Source organism: Saimiri boliviensis, chromosome 12 (assembly GCF_048565385.1).
Source record: "Saimiri boliviensis isolate mSaiBol1 chromosome 12, mSaiBol1.pri, whole genome shotgun sequence".
Classification (NCBI taxonomy): Eukaryota; Metazoa; Chordata; class Mammalia; order Primates; family Cebidae; genus Saimiri; species Saimiri boliviensis.
Window position 1 is genome coordinate 88,635,429 of NC_133460.1, and position 17,744 is coordinate 88,653,172.

The 17,744-nt window shown below is 43.5% G+C and overlaps 1 protein-coding gene across 4 annotated transcripts in view; it reads right to left on the minus strand.

Moving 5' to 3' along the window:
- Positions 1–345: 345 nt before the first annotated feature.
- LOC141579900 (CST complex subunit STN1) overlaps positions 346–17,744 on the minus strand; it is a 41,250-nt gene continuing 23,851 nt past the window's right edge. For 3 of the 4 annotated variants that reach the window (XM_074382824.1, XM_074382822.1, XM_074382823.1), the window contains exons 6-10: positions 17,054–17,177; positions 15,732–15,903; positions 10,358–10,480; positions 6,805–6,877; positions 346–1,126 (exon numbers count right to left, since the gene is read on the minus strand). In XM_074382824.1, coding sequence (XP_074238925.1) covers positions 969–1,126; positions 6,805–6,877; positions 10,358–10,480; positions 15,732–15,903; positions 17,054–17,177 — 650 coding nt within the window. In that variant the 3' untranslated portion in view covers positions 346–968. The other variant, XM_074382825.1, reaches the window with a different exon arrangement.

Below are 17,744 nucleotides of genomic sequence, written 5' to 3' on the forward strand. Positions count from 1 at the left end.
TTTTGCTGGCTGGATTTGTCATTTTGCTGTCAGAACAGGCCTATAACATACCTCAGATGTTTTTCCTTTACCTTGTCATTCTGAGCAAAAGCATGACTCCATCACCTGTCTGGGCACAAACCGAGTCTTTGTCCGGATGGTGTCAGCACATCCTGCACACTCAGCAGCAACCCTGAAAATAACATCTACCGCCTGCCAGGCAATTGGCTGACTGCCTCTGTGATCTTCAGGGGCATCGAGGGACAATGTATTTGTCATGCACCTCTATAATACAGTGCAGGAAAATGGACTGGGACACCTTTCAATTCCCAAGGAAATAAAAGGAAAATGACAAACACATAGTCATGCCTTCGATCTCTATTTATTCCCATGTCTGGGCAGGTCTGTAAATAGCATCAGCCCAGGTCCCAACCCCATTGCTGGTGCTTAAGCCACAGAAACTGTAAGAAACTGACACGCATCCAGGGAGAAGTACTCCCCTAAACTGGGTCTTAGCCATCAAGCGAGGCTCACAGGAAGGTTCTGATAACCTGAAGTTCTGAAAAGCTTAGAACTGTGTGATCAGGCCACATGCCCTTCAGTTCCTGAATGTTCACCACCCTGTGGTATCCTTCTGCCGTGGTAGAGACAACAACCACAAACACTAGTTAAGCTGCCAACACTGTTTCCTCCCCATTCTGCTCTGTGAACAACACGCAGTCCAGCCGGGGCGGGGGGGGGGATCAACAGGGAGGGTTTTCTTATGTGTCATGGCTGAGATCAAAGTCTTCATACCCCAAGGACACAGTAGATAGAAGGCAGCCAACAACATTTATGCCAAATCCCATTCCCCAAATAAGCGTATTTGATAGTTGATTATGAGGTAACTGGCTCCAGACAGATAAGCCCCCGCATGATGTTGAAAGTCAGACCCTGGGGGTGAACGCCGCCTTGTCTTTGTCCTGCCCGGCTGGTCTGCGTGTCTCTCCTCAGAACGCCGTGTAGTATTGCTCCATTGTGCTGACAACGTCACTCTGGTCCTCCAGGAGCTCCAGAACTTGCTGCAGCACAGCCTCACTCAGGCCTGGGCGGACGCTCAGGCGAGCACAGGCCAAGATGTGCAGGAAGTGACAGCCCTTCTCCACGTCTGCAGGACAAAGGCAGGGAGCTGAGCGTGGACACAACTGTCAGGCCCTCCCCTGTCCTCTCCACACCTCCTGACTTGGCACCTGCAGTCTGACCAGATCCCCAGATGATCCTGATGCACATTAAAGTCTGAGATGCATGATCTACATGATCACAGACACAAAACAAAAACACTTGTTCTCAGTCCCCTGATGTCACCATGGCAATATGAAGCCACGGCTCAGGACCCTGAACTTCAACCTTCAAGGATTCTCAATCAAAGACTTTTGGACCCATAACCCAGTGGATTTTTAGTGCGTGATAAGCCTTTTTTCTCTGGGGTATTTACAGGTATACGTGTAACCTACTCAGTGCCAACCCTCTAGGTTCCCACGGAGCCCTCTTGAGACTCACAGCAGAGCTGGTTTGCTGCAGCCTCTGTATGCTTCCCCCTAAGTCCTGATTTGATGGGGCTGCGAGGTGAGAAGGGATTCCTACCTTTGGCCTGTTCTCATTCCTCTCTTCCTGGCTTCCAAAAGTCTTATCTGTGATTGCTGTATTCCCAGTAATCTCTCACCCTCTGCCCAACACTAGGACCATCTGGTATACGATACAAATTCAGAGTTAGTAACCTCTTTCCTAGTTGAAGTCAATGACTTAGAACATTGGTGATGAGAAAACAAAAGAAGTTTTATCTGAAGAATGTAAGTCCTTTTAATTTTCAGGCCAAGAGAGGCACAACAATGAACAGCAATCACGCCCTATTCCTCACTATGTATTCACCTCTGAAACTGCTTGCTACTGCCACAAGTAGTTATCAATTAGCCTAATAATGCCACACTGAACACTATAATCCACACTCTATAGCTTAACAAAGCAAACCCTCCCCAGCTGTCACAGGTAAAGCTCCACTATAGGGCCAGGCGTGGTCTCTCTGCCGTACAGCTAGTATGTGGCACACAAAAGCTGCTCCACACAGTCACTGAATGCTGTTTTCAGGTGAAAGATGCTTTAGGCTTCAGGAAGGTGCTCGAGGAGGTATTGTGGTGTAAGGCAAAGCATGGTTCAAGGTTTGCTGTGCTTTGGGGCTTTGAGCAAGTCATCCCTAGGCCTTAGTGTTCTCAGCTGTGGTGAAAACCACTTCCAAGGCCTTTCCAGCCTCAAGGCTCAGAGACACCTCATAGGCTAACAAAGATTTGCTAAATTCTGACCTCTAGTGGCTGTGTCCACTCATTACTCCTCCCGACTGGGATTGCTGGCGTCCATGCTTCCGGGCTGTTTCTTCAACATTCACTCCACAGACTTTCTGAACACCTACTATGTGCGCAGTGCTGAGTAAGGAGGAGCAAGCAGAGCTACCAGTGGACACCTGAATTCAAGCCTGGCTCTACAACCAGGGCAAAGTGGCTCCTGGAACAAAACCACCTCCTTCTCCGGGTGGCTGTGTGGATAAGAGACCGGGGACCACTATGATTTGGTTCATCATATCCATAACCCAAGAAGACGAACATAACTTAGTTCCTGATCTAGAGAAGCTTCAGCCCTTCCCAAGAAGAAAAGACTCCCAAGGAGGAAGAGCTGACCAGCCAGTGATGGCAGGACAGGTCTGATGGCAGAGGGTGAAGGGGTCCAACCACACAGACCTGCACATGGCAGGGAGGAGCACAGGGAATTTAGTGCTGCTCAGCTTTTAGTTTCTGAGGCCTGGATGCTAGGTCTCAGGGGATCGAGATGACTTACAGGCATCCGTGGAGCCCGAAGCAGTGATGACTATCTCAGAGGCCTTCAATTATTTATTCAGAAAGGCTGTTCTGCTGAGGGTTATCTGGTGAGGCAGTTCAAAAGTGACCTTCCAGTCATATGGGTAACATGAACTTAAGACTGTTAGACTCCTCTCTATTTTTAATTTTTATTTTTTGTAGAGACAAGGTCTTGCTATGTTGTTCAGGCTGGTCTCGAACTCCTGGCCTAAGCAATTCTCCCAAGCACTGGGATTATGGGCGTAAGCCAATGTGCCCGGCCTTAGATTCTTCTCTAAGTGAGAAACTATTAGAAAACAGTAAAAGTAGGAAAAGCCAGCAAGGAGCTCCTCAGTGTTAGTACAACGACATAATTCGACTCTTCTGGAACACACCCACAAGCCAAAGCAGATTTTTCTGAAAAGTGTTTGCCTGGCAGATATAGTTATCTCATGATGCATCTCCATGAGCGGTGATAACTGCCCCTTATATTTTCCCAAGAACTTTTGCATGTAGCCTCATTCATACTATACCCCATCATACCTCCACCAGAACCCAAAAATGCTGATGTTCTAGAGACCCAAATGACATAAAAATACATTTCAGATATAACTACAAAAGGTTAAACTTCTTTAAGTCTTTTTAAAAAGTTTGTTGTAAGTTAAGAATTCCTCCAGTATGAGTAGTGTTATTTGGTATTCACTTTCTACCAAAAGCAGTTCTCTTCAGCTCTAGGATATTAAAAAATGAATCTAAATGAAATACATGGGAGCTTTTTGAAAAGCTAATGGTATAAAGTAACATTTAGTGAAAGGCTTCCATTTTGGAACTCATCAAATGTTAATACAGGTGCCCGCCACCACACCCAGCTAATTTTGGTATTGTTAGTAGAGACAGGGTTTCACCATGTTAGCCAGGTTGTTCTCAAACTCCTGATCTTGTGATCTGTCCGCCTTGGCCTCCCAAAGTGCTGGGATTATAGGCGTGAGCCACCGAGCCAGCCCAGATGTTAACTTTCTTAGGTGTGAAATGATTTGCTAATCAAATAGAAGAATGTCCATATGCTTAGCAACTACAAACTGAAGTTTTTAGTCAATCTAGGTGAGGGGTATATTGGTGTTTATGATACCAGTCTTTTAATATTTTTGATAAATTGGCACATTTTCAGAATAAAAAGAGATAAAAAGACATGTTCAATGTAGAGCTTTCTTTTTGGATTATTTGCCATTGTCGTACCCATACTGAAGGCTAAAATCCAGATTTTGTTAACTTTACTCCAACAATATTAGAGCAAAATCCAAACACAGATTCTATATGAAACTGCTTCCTTCCAGATCAATATTAAACCAAGCAGAGGGTGAGTCTTCAGGCCTCCAGGCTAGAGAATCAGGGGCTATCACTTGTGTTATTAGGAAAGAGAACTTCATTTTTAACACTTTCTGTATCATAATTATGCGCTGAGTACTATTCTAACTTTCTAAATGCCAATTCATTTACTTTTCATAAAAGCCCATCATGTAGGTACCATTATTTTCCCCACTTTGCATTTAAAGAACCCAAGGCACTTCCCCAACGTTACACAGCTACCAGTGGCAGAGCTGGAATTCAAACCCAGGCAAGGTGGCTACAGAGCCCAGCTCCTCACAATGCTGCCACACTGCCCATCTTCAGAAAACAAGTATCAATCCTTCAGGGACCTAAGACAGCTTGATGTCCACAGTCCTTTCATTATTGATGGGTTAGCCTTTGCAAAACGCTCATAAATGACAAAGTACTTCAAGTCCTTCTACCAATCGTTCTAACAAGGAAAAACTCCAGGCTATGTTCTGTAGGAAAGGTTAGAAAGGAACTGAAAGGACCAGTAGGAATGATTCGATCGAGGGTCAGATATTTACCTATACATATAACAGCATACTGTCCAGCTAAGGAAAAGACAGAGACACTTTTATGTGTACTGTTGCCAAATGAGCTCTAGAAGGCAAGGTTAGATCTAAAATACAAGGTATGGGACAATGTGTATACATATACTTTTTTTTTTTTTTTTTTTTTTGTATTTTTGTTTTTTTCCTTTTTGTAGAGAACAGGGTCTCGCTATATTGCCCAGGCAGGTCTTGAACTCCTGGGCTCAAGCTATCCTCCCGCCTCTGCCTTCCTAAGAGCTGGGATTACAGGTGTGCCCGGTGGGACAATGTATAATATAGGCTAAACTTCATTTGTGTTTTCTATCAAGGATAAACTATATAGATATGTTTGTAAGTGCATATCTGTATAGTTTATCCTTGATAGAAAACACATATCCAATAGGATATGCAAGTAACTAACTACTGCCTTTGGAAAGGGGAACACAGAAGCTGGGGCTCAGTGCTGGGAGCAGGTCTGGCTTTTGGGTGTGTATTTTTGCACTGCTTGGCTTTTTATGAGGGACATACATTACTATTCTGAATTGCTATGTTATGAAATTATGAAGCGGGGTGGTCACAGCAGGTTCCAACACAGTCCCTGTGACATCTTTTATCAGCATTCTCAGTAACTCAGCCTCCAGAATTCAGCTCCTGGGAGCGTAATAGTGCCAGGAGATTGGCTAGTGGCTTTTAGAGGCCTCCATTTATAGACTGAGTGACAGAGCCTGCGCACTTGATGAGCTGGCCTGTGGGTAGATGTTGAACCTGCCATTTTCAGGACATCTCAGGTAGCCAAGTCCAAATGAAATGTGGATTCCTTTCATGGACTTTACTAGCCCTAGGCTTCAATCCATTCTATTCCTAATGCAGATGAAAATAAAGAATCTGGCCAGGAGGCCGAGGGTGACTGCAGGGATGTTATCTTGGGAGCATCTTATCCCTTCCTGGCTGAGGAATCCCACACTGCACCGCTCTCAAAAGCTCCTTCAATTGTGGACAGATGGGCTTTCTCTCAACTAAAGGATACTTGTTCTTATTGTTTTGAATGAAGTGAACAAAGTCCATTCACTTGCATTGAAATAATACATTGCTTTGAGTTTATTTTAAGAGCTGCTGTCACACCACTCTGGGATCTGACCTCATGGCTTCTTAAAGGCTAATGAGGGCTGTATACCGTAAACACCGGGGCTGGAAACCTGGTCCAGCTTCACCCACTCACTCAACCTGGCGCAGGTCCAGGCCCTAGGGATGTATGGGCTGAAGGACTGGAGGTGGAGTTCATTGGCACATCAGGGGGCTTGGGGTCATTAACAAACCTTTCCAACACTTATTATTATAGAATATACTTGCAAAAGCTAGACTTTCAAAACTCACCTTTAAGACCAATCAGTTTACATAGGATTTAAAGATGGGACTAATGCTTTTTTCTCTTTCTAACTAGCGTGGAAACGGTATTGCTTGTTGTCAGACTAGTTACAGTTTCAGTGTCTAACCACTAGGGGCTGAACTAACTCCACTGAAACTATTTTCTAAATCATTTCTTTTGCAAATTATCAGTTTCCAAGATGACTGAATTATACCATTCATAAACTGTCATGTCTAGAACCATTCCTTCCAACGCTGAAAGGCTTTGATGTTAGAATAGAGGAAAATGTCAGGTTTGTGTTTAAAGAAAAGGGGCAAGCATGAAATAAGAAATAACACAAATCAGAGAGAACATGAGAAGCAGAATGACATCAAAATGTCCTAGTGGTGACCTTACCTCACTGTATCAGAATTCCCGGTCTAGCCCCCCACCTCATCTTCTATAGAAACAGAATCCCCAGGGTAGAATCTGGGCTCTGAATGTTTAGAGAGCTCCAAGGTTGAATCTTACCTACAGCCAAGGTCACAGCTGTGCTAGCCTACTCCTTTAGAGAGGAGATGGAGGCTCAGAGAGGGCAGGTACCTGACTATAGCCTTTCCAAGGCAATACTGGGAAAAGTCCCAGGTCTCTTGACTCTCCATCCAGTGCTCCCGGGGAGACAGACAGGGCAGCATTTGTACATTACACCACTTACGATTTGGTTTCTGGCAGTCCTCTTGAATAATCCGGTGGATCTTTTTGTGCAGGTCTTTGTCTTCTCTGGTTACCTAAATAGGAAAAATAGTTGAGAGACAGTGTTCCTAGGGAACATAGCAGTTGTGTCATCCAGACTCCCAAATAAGTATTCAGGATAGTTTCTAAAGATTTCATAACAATCATCTTCCCTACACCAATAATATGGTTTTTGATATTTGGCCCAGTGTCAAACCAGTTCTGCCTAGAGGACATGTCCTTGGAAGTTGGTTAATTGGGGCAATGAGGTTTTTAAAAAAAAAAAAGCTGGAATTACATACTTTAAAGGAGCAACTAACTTTCTTGATCAATGCTCATAACACATTTATTTGTTGTTACATTTTTGAGCGAGGTACGAGTGATCAGGGGCTCAGATCTCCACCCCATGACTCCTTCTTCTGGGCCCTGACACATATCTTGTGTTACATCAGTTTTCTTGCTTCTCTCAACCACAAGGAAAAAAACAAGACAAGAAAAACAAACAAACAAAAACCCCTGCAAGGACAAGCTAGCATGAGAGTAAAGCTAGCCTATCACTGAAACACTTTCTGCTCTCAAAGGCAGACACAACCTAGTCTTCTTGTCTTTGAGATGGAGTCTCACTCTGTTGTGCAGGCTGGAGTGCGGTGGAACAATCGTGGCTCACTGCAACCTCCGCCTCCCAGGTTCAAGTGATTTTTCTGCCTCAGCCTTCCGAGTAGCTGGGATTACAGGCACCTGCTACCATGTCCAGCTAATTGTTGTATTTTTAGCAGAGATGAGGCTTCACCATGTTGGCCAGGCTGGTCTCGAACTCCTAACCTCAAGTGATTCATCTGCCTTGGCCTCCCAAAGTGCTGGGATTACAGTGTGAGCCACCACGCCTGGCCAACTTAAGTCTTTTTCAACCAGCTCAGATAAGAGGGAAGCAGCACATAACAGGTTTCACCTACGTGTTCCATAGTGAATCTAATAATGAAAAAGAGAAAGAGAAAGAATAAGAAAGAAAGAGAAAAAGAGGAAGAAAGGAAGAAAGAAGGTAAGCATGCAAACAAACAGCTGTAAGTTTCCTCCTTAAAGACAGCCCAAGAATGCTTGTCTAACCTGCCTTACAGCAGGGGGCATCCTGAGAACACCTGCCTTCTCAGCTCATAAGGTTATGACGAAGATTAAACAAGGTCATGTGTGAGAGCTGCTGAACGCAGGAAAGCACTAGACAAACAGAAATGTTGACTTTATTACCATCATTTCCCTGAGGCAGGGCTTCAGGAGAAAGGCGACTACAAAGCAATGGAGGGGTGAAGTCAGAGATGGTGATAAGAGATCTATTTGTGCTTGATTACAATGATTCACAGAAGGAAGTACCCAGCCCTGCCACGCCTTGCCCTCGACTGCTGCTCCCCAGGAAAGGCTGCGCTCTAAAGGCCCAGGAGGAAATGTGTGTCCCACCCAGCCTTCCCATGCCAGGACTCCCATCCTGTGATGGTATAGATGACATTCACCCTCATATAGATGGGGATACCTGTTTCAAAAGTTATTTAAATGGTATTGTAATTTCTAAAACCTCTCTAAAGTGGGGAGTCACTAAGGTAAGTCAGTATCAAGAAATGTCCTATTAAGAAAAGCTTCCCTCAGGAATCTTGCCTTGTAAACAAGTGAGACTTCCGGGATACTGCAGAATTTGAACGGTCTCTGGGAGAACTGCACATAACTAAGTCCATAGTCACTGATGCCAGTGGTCCTGAGAAGGCCCATTTCCAGCTTAGTTCCTCCAATACTAAAGGTATGTAGTAAGAGGCGAACTTTTAACTTGGAAAGAGTGAGGCAAACCAGATCCCGTACTTCTGCTGGGAGTCAACTGGTACAGCCTTCAGGCAGGCCCATCATGCTGTGTCAACAAAAGCTGAAATGCCATGCCACCTGCTCCAGGAGCTCCTTTTTTAAGAATCAATCTTAATCCCAGCACTTTGGGAGGCCAAGATGGGCAGATCACAAGGTCAGGAGATTGAGACCACCCTGGCCAACATGGTGGAACCCCGTCTCTACTAAAAAATACAAAAATTAGCTGGGCGTGGTGGCGTGTGCCTGGTATTTCCAGCTACTTGGAAGGCTGAGGCAGGAGAATTGCTTGAACCCAGGAGGCGGAGATTGCAGTGAGCCGAGATCATACCACTGCACTCCAGCCTGGTACCTGGCAACAGAGCGAGACTCTCTCAAAAAAAAAAAAAAAAAAAAAAGAGTCAATCTTACAGAAATATTGACATGAGTTCACAAACACAGCTGTGCAAAAATGGCCACAGCAACACTATTTGTGACCGCAAAAGCTAGAAATACCCTAAGTATCCATCAAAAAGGAATGGCTAAAAAATACACCGCAGGTACCCATAGTATGGAATACCCTGAGGATGTTAAAAAGAATGAGGTAGATTTATAACTACTAATATGGAAAGGTGCCTGTGATGTGTTATTGTGGTACCAAAAAACCTGCAGAGCATTATTTCTAGTAGCAAGTCTCAATGCTCCCAGGAAACATCCAGCAATGTCCAGGGACATTTTTGGTTGTCACAGTTGGGGTGCTGCTTCTGGTATCTAGTATGTGAAGGTCAGGGATGCTGCTGAATATCCCACAATGCACAGGACAGCTCCCACAACAATCAATCACCTAGCACAGATAGTGCTGAGATCAAGAAATGTTGATTTAGAAGATGATCACACTTTTTATAAAACAAAAAGATTCTTGCATAAGCCAGAGATTTGAAACAACTAAAAAGCCACAGAAGCATATTTGTATATGTATGGATTTGTACACGTACAGATAAATGTCTAGAAGGTATACAGTTGTCTCTCAGTATACTCGGTGGATCAGTTCCAGGACTCTCATGTATACCAAAATCCACATACTCAAGTCCTGAAGCTGGCTTTGTGGAACCTGCACATACAAAAGGGTAGCCCTTCTCATATGTGGGTTTCACATCTGCACTTTCCGTCTGCATTTGGTTGAAAGAGCCTGCGTATGAGTGGACCCGTGCAATTCAAACTTGTGTTGTTCATGGGTCAGCTGTATTATTAAAAGAGATACCTTGGGGGCCGGCTCACACTTGTAATCCCAGCACTTTGGGAGGCCGAGGCGGGTTGATCACGAGGTCAAGAGATTGAGACCATCCTGGTCAACATGGTGAAACCCCGTCTCTACTAAAAACACAAAAATTAGCCGGGCATGGTGGCACAGGCCTGTAGTCCCAGCTACTCAGGAGGCTGAGGCAGGAGAATTGCTTGAACTCGGCAGCCGGAGGTTGCAGTGAGCAGAGATCACACCACTGTACTCCAGCCTGGGTAACAAGGGCGAAACTCCGTCTCAAAAAAAAAAAAAAAAAAAAAAGAGATACCTTGGGGAAGGATAAGGGCCAACTTTCAGTTCTGATTTTATTTTCCTCCTTAATAATTTTTAAGAACAATTAGGTTATTCATAAGTAATAAATATATTTGTAATTGAAGACGTGAAGGAAAAAAGTTAATTAACATTGCAAGTGTCTTACATAGTATAGGTTATCGAAACCATCATCTTTCTGGAAAACGAGTCCTTTTTCCTGTAACAGCTGTATAGCATTCTTAAATATACTATGAATTGCCTTGGAAGTGGTGTCCTTCTTAAAATTCACCTGTGTAGAGAGGAAAAAGAAAAAAAGAAAAGAAATAAGTCTCACTTTATGGCACCTGAGAGCAACTCCCTAGACCAACTGGTTCATGAATTTACCCAACAGGCCTTTCATCTGCTGAGTCAAAAAGATCCTGGTATGTACTGGCCTAGCAAAACAGTATTTAAGGAGGACTGTGAAGTGTGCCCTGGCAGGTCATCTGTCATAACTGGTCCATATCTTAGTTGTGATTTTTTTTTTTTTTTTCTGAACTCAACACTGAATAAAAAAGCTACCTTTACTGTTGGGCAATCTTTGACTTACTTTTTATACAAAAGCAAATACTGTATATATATTAGCCCCCCTTTTCCATTAAAATTGCAGCTGTATATAATCTCTTCCTAGGGACTTCAAAGATTTTTATGTATGTTGGAATAATTTGGGGATTCCAGCATGAAGTATTAAATAGACTCCTTATTTTAAATGGAGGATGATGGAGGCTGTATAGAGATCCACCACAGGGAGTCCACAAGGCTGAAGGCAGACGCAGTCCTGGGGTAAAGCACAGTCCCCACCTGGAAGGGATCTCTGCTGCTGTCAGCTCTCCCCCTCATATTCATGATTTCTTCCCTTCTCTAGAGACAGGTTTGCCTGGGGAGTGTCGCATGTCATCCTGCTTCTTATCCCTGAGGAAGCTAGGCTATCAGCTATGTCCCCCCATGATTGACCAGATGGGGTGCTGCTTGAGTCAGGGACTTTGTTTCATTTTGGCCACCTCCTCCCTAGCATGTGTTAGGTGACCAGTAAAATATCTGTGAGATGAATGGAAACAAATACTCATTAGAGAGTATGTATCCCTCTTATTATTCCATTGGGGATTTTCCATTCCCTCCTAAAACAAAGAAAATGGTGAACAACAATTGCCCTTCAAAGTACAGATCCATTTTTAATGCGACAGAAATTTGTTAAGCTATTGAAAAGATCAGAGCTCCAAAGAAATGTGCCAAAGCTTCCAAAAAAGCTTTGAAGGGCAAGTCCTACCTCTATTGAAAGGTGCTTACACAGGCTATGTGGGGCAGCATCCAGGTGCTGAAAAAGAGTGGCTGAGATTGCCGGGCGCGGTGGCTCAAGCCTGTAATCCCAGCACTTTGGGAGGCCGAGGCGGGTGGATCACGAGGTTGATAGATCGAGACCATCCTGGTCAACATGGTGAAACCCTGTCTCTACTAAAAGTGCAAAAAATTAGCTGGGCATGGTGGCACGTGCCTGTAATCCCAGCTACTCAGGAGGCTGAGGCAGGAGAATTGCCTGAGCCCAGGAGGCGGAGGTTGCGGTGAGCCGAGATCGCGCCATTGCACTCCAGCCTGGGTAACAAGGGCGAAACTCCGTCTCAAAAAAAAAAAAAAAAAAAAAAAAAAAAAGAGTGGCTGAGATTTGCTAATGACATTTCCTCAAGGGAAGAGGAAAGAGGCTCTACAGATCTCGTGTTCACAGGTCCACCCCAAAGAAACCTTCTCTTTCTAGAAGAGGCCTCCCAAACAGGCTTTTTGTTACTCTAGTAGATCCTGGTGATGTTTCACAAATGTACTCTCCTGGGCTAACAGTAACAGCCTAACACTCTTAATTGAATTAACAGTCTAAGTTTTTCCTTAAAAGAACAAGCTGGAGAACCTCGTCATTAGGGCCCCAAAACTGACAAACATTCCAGGTAATGAAAGCTTCTATTCTGAAGGGAGAATAAGGCTGGGAAATATTTGACAACTCCCACAGGGAAAAAGCTCTCTGGGTGTGTTTAGAATAAACACCTCACCTAGCAATCCTCAGCCACATGTCTCTTTAGTCACAGAGGCTTAGGGTAAAACTGTTTTTAATTTCATACACGAGTGCTCTTAGGGGATACACCATTGGCACAATAGACACTCCTTTGCAAACCTTTATAACTTCTTAATCTTTATAATTTTTTTAAATTAAATGCTTTTAATTAAAAATTTAAAATTTTTTTTAATTTAGTCTGTGGGGAGGGACTGGGAGGGACAGTGGGGGGTAGGGAGAAACTAATCTTTATAATTCTAAGGAGATCTATCTTCTTTAGTCAATTTCACACAAGGATCCTAAAGATTAGGTTTATTACATCTCTTAGCAAGATAGAAATAAATTGGAAACTAGAGATGATTATTACGTGATCATTCCTGTCTTTAAAAATGACTTTTGGTTATCCCCAAACCATATAAAAAACCTAGTCCTCCCTCTGAGATTTCAGTAAGATCAAGTAGCAGGAAGAGAGAATGCTAGGCCTGGGAGATTAAAAACACAGTTTCAGCTGTGAACAAGGAGGACTCAACAGAAATGGCTCTCTGTAAATATAAACAATACATGAAGCTTCCTTTCCAAAAACATTTGCCTCAGCTGACCTTGGGACATATTTCCCTGGCCTAGTTATAAAGCGCATAGTCTCAAGGGTAAAGCCACTAATCGTCTCTTCTAGCCAGCAGCTTTTCCTGGACTGGAATCTGTGTCTTGCTTGTCTTTCTCAAAAGAGCAATGACAGACTCAACAGATTTAGGAAACCGAAATTGCTCACAGACAAAAAAACAGTGACTAGCTAAACGTGCTGAGCCTTACCAAGCCTCTCCTCATCTCAGGTCAGGAACTGGGTGGATCCCTGAAATATATATAGTCTTCATTCCCAAACAAACTCAACATTCATCCAGCTGTCAAAGAAACAATGGTTTTGCAAGCCCTGCTTATCATGTTTCTGGATTTGCTAAGAAGGGCCACTATGAAAAAAAGGAGGAAACATTCAAGCCTGCTCTCTATCTGCCTCTAAACTATAACTCTATCACAGTGATTTTGTTGTTGTTGTTAAGCTTTCATCTGTATGACAACAGAAAGTGCCAAAGGATCTAGGGTTTCACTCTCCTTGTAAAGCACCTTTAGTCTCCCGGGAACCTATTAAACGGAACTCAATTTAATCACACTGACCTCCCCAAAGCAATGTGAGGGACTAATTCCTAACTGATGGGAAAAAAAGAATTTCCAAAGACAAAACAAATATAGTGCCATATTCAAATCTTTTTAAACATACAGCACTAGGCAGACACAAGTTTCGGCTCTAAGCATCTTCAAAAAGATATCACGCCAAAAGTTCCCCACAGATCATTTTGAATGGAGGTCTTTTAGTCCTCAAAGAGTGCTTAAGTCTCTCTCTCTACTTAATTATAGCTATCACAGAAGAGCTGGTTTCATGTGAAAAATATGGTCTTCACTAAGCTTTAAAGTTTCTTTCCAAACATGCTGATAGAATCATCAGAAGTCCTAGGAGGTCAATTTGGCTTTGAGCCGCCTCTAAATGATTAAGTGGGAAGAAGGTGAATCTTGCTGTCAGCAGACAGCTGGAGCGCTGCAACTGTTTAGAAGCAACCTTGGCAAAGAACAAAGCAGCCAGTCATGACCCTTTCCACCTTGGTGTTTGCTGAAACGATATCCCTCATCTCCCCGTATGAAATCATGGGTCACTGGGCACATCAGGCTGTTGCTCAGAAGAGATAATTAGGAGCACAAACAAAACTGAGAAGCAGTGGTCATGCCCAGGAGGTCAGGATGTGACTCAGTATCTGTTCCACCAAAACAAAAACAACTTATGTTACCTAGCAAGGGTATTCAACAGCAGCCTTGCTGGTGATGGCAAGAGATCAGAAAACATCTAAACAGTCCAGGAATGGAGAGACTGGTCACACACATGGTGGTACACGTAACAAAAGACCATAGAGACCAACCTATAGTATGGCTAGGGAAAAATCTGTAAGACACACGTCAATGAAAAGTGAGGTCTCTCTCAGTATACTACGCCATGCTACCATCTGTGTAAAACGGAAGGGGATACAATGACTTAGAGTTCATATAAGCACAGACTATCTCCAGAAGGATATTCCAGAGACTAGTACTGGTGCCTGTCTCTGGGGAGAGGGAGTGAGAGAGAGGATGGGAAGAAATTGACGTTTACCTTTACACTTTGTGGGATGATTTGAATTTTTAAAAATCATTTATTCCTTCAATCAACAAATAATTACTGAGAACTTGCTTTATGCCAGACCAGTTCTAGGCCCTGAGTAGAGAACAAAGAACAAGACAAACAAGGCCTCTGCTCTCACAGAACTTAAATTCAGATGAAGGAATAGGCAGGCAAACAAAAGAGACCAGCGATGTCACAGATACGAAAACAGCGTGTAAGAGTGAGGAGCCATGTGGCAATCAGAGCAGATAGATGGCCAGAGAGGGCAAGGAGGGACATTTAATCTGAGATCATTCCCTGGTGGGATAAAGAAAATAAATAAATGAGTCACGTTACAACAACAACAAACCTAAAACTGTAATGAAAGGGAAAGCAGAAAACCAATGTCTCAAATAATTCTTAATTCCAAGCAATACGTCAACATCAAGCAACCAAACAAGTTACCTAAGTAATATTAGGGGTAAAAACATGGAGACTTTTTCTTTCTTTTTTTGAGACGGAGTTTCGCTCTTGTTACCCAGGCTGGAGTGCAATGGCGCGATCTCGGCTCACCACAACTTCCGCCTCCTGGATTCAGGCAATTCTCCTGCCTCAGCCTCCTGAGTAGCTGGGATTACAAGCACGTGCCACCATGCCCAGCTAATTTTTTGTATTTTTAGTAGACAGGGTTTCACCATGTTGACCAGGATGGTCTCGATCTCTCGACCTCGTGATCCACCCGCCTCGGCCTCCCAAAGTGCTGGGATTACAGGCTTGAGCCACCGTGCCCGGCTGGAACCATGGTTTTTAATGACTTGCTGTTTTTCAGAATAAGATTAACCCATTGTGTGTTAGGAGTTTAAAGACCGAATTGTATTCAGTCTCATTTATAAGTAAAATTTCAAGGAACACTTAAGTAATTTTTTATTCATCTTAGAAAAAGTTATCTCAGTTAGCCAGGCATGGTGGTACAGGCCTGTGGTCCCAGCCACTTGGGAGGCCAAGGCAGGAGAATCACTGTTCTGGGCGTCAGAGAGAGACTCTGTCTCTTAGGGAAAAAAAAGATTAAGTAAGGAGAGGGAAGGGACAGGTCCAGCCTTATGCCTCATTTCAAATTCTTAGTGGTCAATGACCTTTCCAGAACAGAAATAATGTGTGACACACCATCCCCTCTGTTCCATGGATCAACTCTGGGAATTTTCATGCCATGGTCACTTTCTCCCACACCCTGCAGCTGATCTGGGGCAGGGAACCAGAATTCTCACATGGGCATGCTGCACTCACTTGGTCGGAGCAGGCACTGTGAATCACAGGCTGATTGGCAAGGGACAGCAAAGACTCCACCATTTCCAGCTCCTGCTGGTAAAAGCTCTGCACTCTGTTCTCCATAAGGAATTCTTTGGCTTTTTCACTCAGCAAACTCGTGAGACTGGGGAGGTCCAGGGTGCCTGGATTGCTGCCAAGGGAAAGTTTTAAAGAGCTCTGCAAAAAGCCATCTCCTTTGCTCCTCTTTGGTGTATAAAAAACAGAAAGTTAGCTAGCAAATGCAACACTATATTGGCGTTTGTTTTTCATATAAAGGGTAATTCATACAGTGAACATCATGTGGTTGTACTCCAGGAACTAAGATATTCATGACAGATTAGGAGAAAAAAGTCAAACTGCAGAACAGGATGTAAGGGATGGTCCTATTTTTATATATATATATAAAAAAATGTAAACCCATCAAATGTATGGGTGACTATTCATGCTTGTGTAAGCACAGAAGAAACCAATTTAAAGACACATGAGCATTGGTAACCTCTGGGGAATGGTGCTGAGGCAAGAGACAGGAAAATGGAGAATTTTTACTTTTTATATGAGTCTATAGTTTGTGCTTTTAATATACTTTTTTGAATATATAATATATTCATATTAAGACCCATGAAAGGGTAAGCAGTGAAAATCTCCTTTCTATCTTCTTCCTGTCCTATCCTCCGGTCCTCACCCCCGAGGGAGCTGCTGTTACCGGTTCTTTGCTCTCCTCTCAGAGTTCTTTTATGCATATATTAGCAAATATCTACATATTCTCATTTCTCCTGGTTTTTGTTTTTTTTTTTTCCTCCCATGTGAAAGAGTAAAATCATCCCTGGTTAAGAATGACCAGTGTAAATTTTTTAAAAACAGGCTTTTGATTATGACATGCTATGGTATAATACTTTGATTATGAGGTGACTTTGTACAGTTCTCTTCAGGTTTCTTGCCTCGCGGTTCTTTGAGCTTCCTGGATCTGTGAGTTTCAAGTTTTTATCAAACTTGGAAAAATGTCAGTCATTATTATTATTTCAAAGTGTTTTTCTCTGTTCCTGCCTCCACTCCTCCTTCAGTGACTCCAATTACACACAAAATTTCCTCACAACAACCCGAGAACATCTGTGCTATTATTCTCTTCACGTTACAGATGAGGAAAGTGAGGCATAGAGAGGGTTAGAGGACTTGCCCAGAGCCCCATAGCACGTAGATGGATGATTCGGGATTTGAACCCAGGCCGACCCCAGCATCTGGGCTCCCACTGCTTGGCTTTCCTGCCATGGACACGTGCTCAGCAGTGATAAGGCACCACTTACCTTAGTGCCTCTTCTTTCTCTAGGGCTGAGCTGCGAAAAGGCTGGTCATAAACTTTCCTGTAAATAGTGGGCAGCTCAAGCATCCTTGCGATTTGAATGTTCCACACTGGGTCATCCACTTTATCTAACAAGTGACCGGAAAAAAGATGCCACAGAAATTACAAATTACATTGAGATCCGTTCTTTCCACGCCCAAACTGCTGCTAGGACAACAATAAATGAGGTGCTGGGTGGGCCTCCTTCCTCATAACTGCCCAGGGAACGTAGGCTAGATGCACTAAATGGTTCCCAGTCATCCTGCATGAGGGAATTCAATGCCCTAAGTGTCATGGGCTTGGCCAGGGCCAAGGAACCAGAAAAGTACATCAATGTATTGATTTGCCTCCTCCGCTGGTGGACAGCAGGGGCTGTCCTGAGATTTCCAATCGAACACTAGCCAGTACGGTGCAAAGGGAAGATGATGGGGGAACTATCATATTTCTGATTAGCTGTTTTCACTTAAAATTAATGGACTTAATGGTGTTCAAGAAATTTCTGGCCAGGCACAGCAGTGCACGGCTGTAATCCCAGCACTCTGGGAAGCTGAGGTGGGCGGATCTCCTAAGCTCAGGAGTTTGAGACCATCCTGGGCAACATGGCGAAACCCTATCTCTACAAAAAATACAAAAATTAGTTGGGTGTGGCAATACAT